We start from the raw sequence: 6,281 nt of genomic DNA on the forward strand, positions 1-6,281 counted from the left end.
GTGTGGCAGTGTGGCAACTACTAATAACATAAATAATTCTCATACACTTCTATGTAACAAAATGTATCTGTGTTGACTAAGTAGCGATTTAACACAGTTTACTTCAGCATCATTTATCCACAGTAAGTGTAAACACACGTGACGATAGTAGGTGATCATTTGGTTACAGCACGAGTACAGCGGCAGATTTTTTTCTTTTATAGAGCAGTTGACTCTTCCCTTTTGTTCAACATCATGTAAGCAGAAGAATCGAGTGATTTGTACATTGGAAATATAACAGATTGAGAAATCTATGAGCAGCTAATACAGTACACACAGAAAGAGAGAGAGAGATGGAAAATTCTGCACTTTTTATTTTCAGATCTGAATAAGCTCCTTGTGGAGCATTATCAAATTTTTTTTAACTGAACTGAGGAGGATGCAGTTTTGACTTAATATTTACAACAGAATAAGAGAAAGTAGAAATACAGCTGCAAAAAAATGTAGAGGAAAAGTTGAAATGTACAAGTAAAAGAGAGCCATTCATTTCAGTCCAATGCAGCAAAACTGTAAAGTAAGTTTTCCTCCAATCAAAGCAGAAAGTGTAGAATTATTGCACCAGGCAACAGAGTGTGTACATATAACTACACAGTTACAGTAGCTTATTTAATAAAAGAAAAAAAAAAAGGCTTTACTATTTAAGGCATCAAAAATGAAGTGTAAAAGAAGCTATGAGTTATCGTATGTGGATCTAATTTCATTTTAGTCCCAGTGTGTATTAGAAATTCTTCAGGAAGTGCGAACATTTAGCAATTATTAGTATTTATAGGGTGAGGGGGCGTGTGGGTAATGGTTAGTACCCCAACTGTACATAAGAACAAACAATTAATAGATATATAGTAGCTTGAAGATAGAGCAAAACATTAAAATATAATACAAGAGAAGACTTGCGATAAACAGTATTATGCAGCTTCTGCTGCCCTAGGAGTGATGAAATACTCGTGACATAAGACGTCAATAAAAAATATTAAATATAGCAACAACAATAAAAAGGCATTTTAAAATAGTCTTCTAGAATTGGTGAAATCTTTTTAAAGAAGTCATTCATTGATAATCCCAGGAAAAGTAAACCTGGTTAATTCATCCTTGACTGGCACCGATCGGAGCGTCGGGTCCCACCGTAACACACAGAGCTTGAAGTTGTAACCAGCAGGTTGGAGCTGATGCAGGCGGACGAATGAGTCGGTGCTTCAGGATAAAGACATCTGGGTTTCTGTATTGTTTCAAGCCATGTACGGTTTTAGCTGCCTTATTTGACTTATCATCCTGGAGTTGCTTTTAAAATGTTACTGGACACAAATAAAATATAAAAATAATTTCTTATACACAACACTTTTTATTCTATTTTATCCCTTTGCGTTTTTTTAAGAAAAAAAAAATGACCAGCTTTGTTCCATCTTAACGTCCAGGCATTGGGATTTTACTGCTCTTTAGTAAGAATTTGCGAAAGTATCCAGCACTTTTTTTTTTACCTTGCTATGTACGTACACCTTAAAACAGTCTATTTCAGCTATGATTTTAGAAGTCAGAGTCGGCGTCCATAAGCTCCGCCTCCATTAAATTGGTCCTGGAGTGGATGGGTCCGTAACCAGCCCTCCGGCCTGCTGGTACCCGAGCCACGTGGGCCATTCTTTCTGATATTCCATCAGTGATATCCATATTTCCAGGGTAGCGTGAAGACGCACTAGGCTGCCAATTGGAGGGAGGGTAACGCGGACCAAGACCCAGATCCTCTGGACGATCTCTGAAGGTCAGGGGGTCAGACAGCATGCTGTGGCCATAGCCATTCTGGCTGGTCTGGTACTGCAGGTAGGGACACTTCTCCTCGCATGACAGACGGCGCGAAGGTTGGAAGTCTGGGTAAGACCCAGGCAGAACTTCCTCCTCAATCTTCTGTTGTTGTCTCTGCTGTTCCCGCAGATTGGCAACCAGGCTGGGATGAGGAGGCAGTTTGGGCAGACGGGGCACTGAGCTGCGACCAAACTCACGCTGGCGATAAACCTGGTGGTCCACCATCTCCTCAACCGGACGCACCTCCTTCTTCCTCTTCTTCTTCTTCTTTTTCCTCTTTATCATTTCTGGTGAAATTTCGGCCTCCACCATCCACAGGCGGTTCCTCTCCTCTGGAGGGGGCACTGTGACAAAATAATAGAAAGTAAAGATTACGATTTATTTTTTTTTTAAACCCAAGGTCTAGAACATCTGATCTGAAATTTATATTCAAGGGAGTTGGTGTAAAGCCAGAATCATGGTCTCCGGAGCTCACCTGGTGTACCAGTGGGAGTAACAGAAATGTCCTGTGGGAGGATGGCACCTCGCCTGGCCACCATCTTTGTCACATGCTGTGCCCAAGCTGACGACATGTCATTTGATGGCTCGTTTAGGTCAAAATTGATTCCGGCTATGAAAGAGAAGAAAAAAATTAACCCTAACTAACCATATACTGGTCAATACAATGACATCTCTGCACTCAGATGTATTTATCTGAATTAGCTCAATGATATACTCACCCACTGGTCCTTCGTGGGACACGGTGTGCATGCTGAAGGACAGCTCTTTCTCTGGATCTTTGTGGAGCTCCTTCCTCATCGCGAATGCCTTGGCGATCATCTTGCTTTTCTTTATCCTCTTCGGTTCATTATCGCTACGGCCGATGATCCTGGCAAAGTAGAATGACAGATGGCTACATTAATTTTTCTGACAACAAACATTCAGTCCTGATCCACTGATAGCAAGAGATTGAGACCTAATGTTTTGAAATCCAACAGCTGCCATTTGACCTTAGATAAAATGCTAAAATCATCAATCAAGCTCTGTCATGGAAAAATACAGAGTAAGAAAGCCTTGGCCTCGACTGAAAATGCAAACCCCCCAAAAAATCAACAGTGCAAACTGAAATGCATGCACTGGAGGTACACAACAGGACTAAATGCATGTGCGTGTCTTCATACTTTGAAGTGATGGGGATACAATCCAAACTTTTCAGTTATTTTGGACAAAGAGCAGGCATTTAACACACCGCTATCACTGTACATATTAATATGGACAGGCGTGTAACAATGATTTTAAAAACAGACTGTTGCTAATTTTTTTAAAAAGAACATTAAAAAAGGGCAAATAATCATCCTAACCTACAGTATCTCTTCACTGCTATAGCCATAACACCAGAGACGTGTTTGCAGAAGTTTGTGTTAACTTGCTCACTTGCACCAGGTGCGTTTCCAGATGAGGATGGTGGCTTTGGTCCAGACCCAGGTGCTCATGGCGATACCCGTCCCAAACATGGAAAACAGGTTAATTTTCTCCACCATCAGACTGGGGCGGTTCTTAATGGTGCATTCTGGGATGGGCTTGTTTGTCTGAGAGGCGATTGTCACGTTGGCCTCACACCTGTTGAAAATACGACAGAGATGATTAGTCTGTGTCTCCAACAGTGCCCTCAGTGTGTGCCTCCCACACCTTCTAGCTAGTCATATGACTGAGGTGCATTCAAATGCTGGATCTGGTTAATAAGAAGGTCTTTTACATGTTAGGGTGGGGAGAGAGTGGTTTACATTTTTGAGGCAAAATTCATTCCAGTCCAGCCAGTGTCAACACGGTGGGGAAAGAGGGCTGCATTCACTGCTTCATGCTGAGTGGTTAGATGGCGGTTTGGAGTGTGCATCAGGTTGTGGATATCTGTGTGTGACTGGATGCGGAGGGTGAAACTGAGAAGTGCTGAGGTATAAAGCAGCTTTTGAAGCAAGCAGGTGTAAACTTTAACACCTTAGGACTTGAACTGCTGCAAAACTGTAAGGTAAAACTTCCTTCAGTCCAGACAAGGATTCGAATGACTCCATACTGATCGCTACCACTGACCATTTTAGTTCCACCTAATCAAAACTTTGGTGCATAATGAGTGTATAAATAAAAGATTAATAGCATAAAAACTAATGTTATTTTACCTTTTCTAAAAATTTTAAACAACAACTAAATGTCAATGCAACAGAAATGAACTAATGCATGATATTAACATGCTTTGGTTAATTAGTTCTCACAGGTAGCTGCACATTGGCCTAATCAGCAAGAGATCAGCTGGTTAAATCCTAAAAGGAGAGCCAAAATCTCAGGCCTCGGACTGCTCAGTGTATGATGTCACTGAGAAGGGGTATCCTTAATATGGTCACCCCGATCACCTTCCATTCAACCATCTGTTTACAAGGGGTAGCCAATGAAAAGAAAGTTGCCTTAAAGGGAGAGGAGCAGGTCTCCATGAGGGTCTGCAAACATTAAATACTGTGAGTGGAGCCAATATTAGTGGACCAATATTAGCTATTTGCCAATATATTGGGACTGGGATTTTTAATGGCCGATACATTTTTTGTGGTATAAAACATATGGAAGAAACCGCCTTTAAGCATGTAACAAGTGTTGCTTAGTTTGTCCACCAGAGGGAACTCTGCAACCTCCCTATTGACAACACATTTTCGGGAAGAACACAGCACAATAACCAGCTGATCCAAGTAGACTCAGGCAGGGTGTAAACAAGTAATCAACGACTGGTAACGATAAAGGAAGAGTACTTTTAAACTGCATTATCATATTATGTTAGGACTCATAAATAACAACAAATAACAAATATTGGGGGAAACTATTTATGTGTTTTGTGTTTGAAAGAAAAAAAAAATCAGCCAATATATGGAATGTTTAAATCACCAAATATTGGTCTTAAAAATCGGTCAGGCTATAGTGACAATTAATCCAAAGGTACTCTAATAGATTCCAATTATAAATATATGGAGATAGAAATTAGCATAATAGGTTTACTTTAAATTAATGTGACATATTTGGAAAAATTCAGGTATTTATTTATTTATTTTTTGGGAGATATGCATCCTGGGCCTGGCATTGTGGTCCCTCTAAGGTGGAAAGGGTAATATGCTGTGCAATAGCAGTGGTGACTTTGTTAGTGTGAGCAGTAAAAACACATAAAATTATATATTTTCCGTCTAAAAGAAAACACAACTTACAGCACATAATCCCTGAAGCTTCTTTCCCACTCAGCTTGGTTGAAGAAGTCATAAAAGTGGCAGCCAAAGGTTATAAAGACAAAACCAAAGGCAAGGAATCCAAATATTCCTGTATCGTAAAGAAGGACAACAAATTATATGTAAGGTATTAGACGCTTTGCTCCTTGTATACATCATACAGAATAAGAAACCTTAATGCATTATTACATCGGCGTAACATTGTGCTGAACATGCAACTATTTTTCTGGTAATAACTGAAATGAGTAAAGAAAATCAACAGCCTATTTGTGCAAGATAATTCATAATTTTATTGGGGGGGGGTTATATTGGTTGGGTCTGATTATTGGGGGGGGGGGGGGTCATAACCCCCCCAACCCCCCAGGAAATTACGCCCCTGCATTATTAAAATGCCTGATTTCTATGATGAACAAGCAGTTAAGCCCAGGTTTCAACTCTCAGGATGGTTTCTCTCTGATATTGATCAGACGACAGTAGAGAACTTACCAAGTCGCAGCATAGTCTCATTGATTTTGCTCGCTGCTTTCTCACTCAAGAGACCGGGGTGGTTACTTTTGATGGAAAATAATGTCATAACACCTAGAAACAGAGAAATGTTTTAATTAAGTCTTTGCAAAGATTAAAGAGTAACTTTTATGACAGTTTGTGTCTCTTTTTAGCTCTTTGAGCTCAAAACATGACAAACCAGTTCTTCGGAACTCACCGCGAATGAGGAAGTAGCCACCAACAACAAGCACCACTCCAATGGGTGCAAGCACAAAGCCAGCGCGATACCTGTAGTTCTTGTAGCCCACAAAACAGATCCCGCTCACAGAGTCTCCGTCAACCTTTAGACAACCAGGCATAGACAAAAGGAATCATAAAACTGACCAACCTCAGTTGTAAAACATTTTAAAATCTCAAAGAATGAGGAATTTTAGTGAAAAGCCTCATACACACCTCAGCGATTGCTAGGATGGCCACAGTGAGGACAAAGGGGATGGACCAGGTGACCATGTGGAAGTAAGAGGTTCTACCAGACAGTGGCTGGTGAGTAGTGCCCAGAGCTTTGAAGGATGTGTGCCAGGCATATGTCAGCATGACAAACCAAATCACACCTGACATCAGGGAGTAGTAGACGATGATGAAGATGGTGACACATGACAGCGTTTCCGAAGACCTGAAAAGAGCAAGATTAGAGAATTTCTGTGATTTTTTTTTTCTTTTCTTTTTTTT

The 6,281-nt window shown here is 40.5% G+C and overlaps 1 protein-coding gene across 1 annotated transcript in view; it reads right to left on the reverse strand.

Moving 5' to 3' along the window:
• Window positions 1-644: 644 nt before the first annotated feature.
• Window positions 645-6,281, reverse strand: part of smo (smoothened, frizzled class receptor) — an 8,656-nt gene continuing 3,019 nt past the window's right edge. Inside the window, exons 5-12 of the mRNA XM_005927197.2 lie at window positions 6,006-6,225; window positions 5,770-5,893; window positions 5,553-5,645; window positions 5,049-5,157; window positions 3,244-3,429; window positions 2,550-2,698; window positions 2,306-2,440; window positions 645-2,174 (exon numbers count right to left, since the gene is read on the reverse strand). Of these exons, the coding sequence (XP_005927259.1) occupies window positions 1,558-2,174; window positions 2,306-2,440; window positions 2,550-2,698; window positions 3,244-3,429; window positions 5,049-5,157; window positions 5,553-5,645; window positions 5,770-5,893; window positions 6,006-6,225 (1,633 nt within the window). The 3' untranslated portion in view covers window positions 645-1,557. The remainder of the gene's footprint in view (window positions 2,175-2,305; window positions 2,441-2,549; window positions 2,699-3,243; window positions 3,430-5,048; window positions 5,158-5,552; window positions 5,646-5,769; window positions 5,894-6,005; window positions 6,226-6,281) is intronic.

This window comes from Haplochromis burtoni, unplaced genomic scaffold (assembly GCF_018398535.1).
Source record: "Haplochromis burtoni strain Fernald_Lab_line unplaced genomic scaffold, NCSU_Asbu1 Contig_98, whole genome shotgun sequence".
NCBI lineage: Eukaryota > Metazoa > Chordata > Actinopteri > Cichliformes > Cichlidae > Haplochromis > Haplochromis burtoni.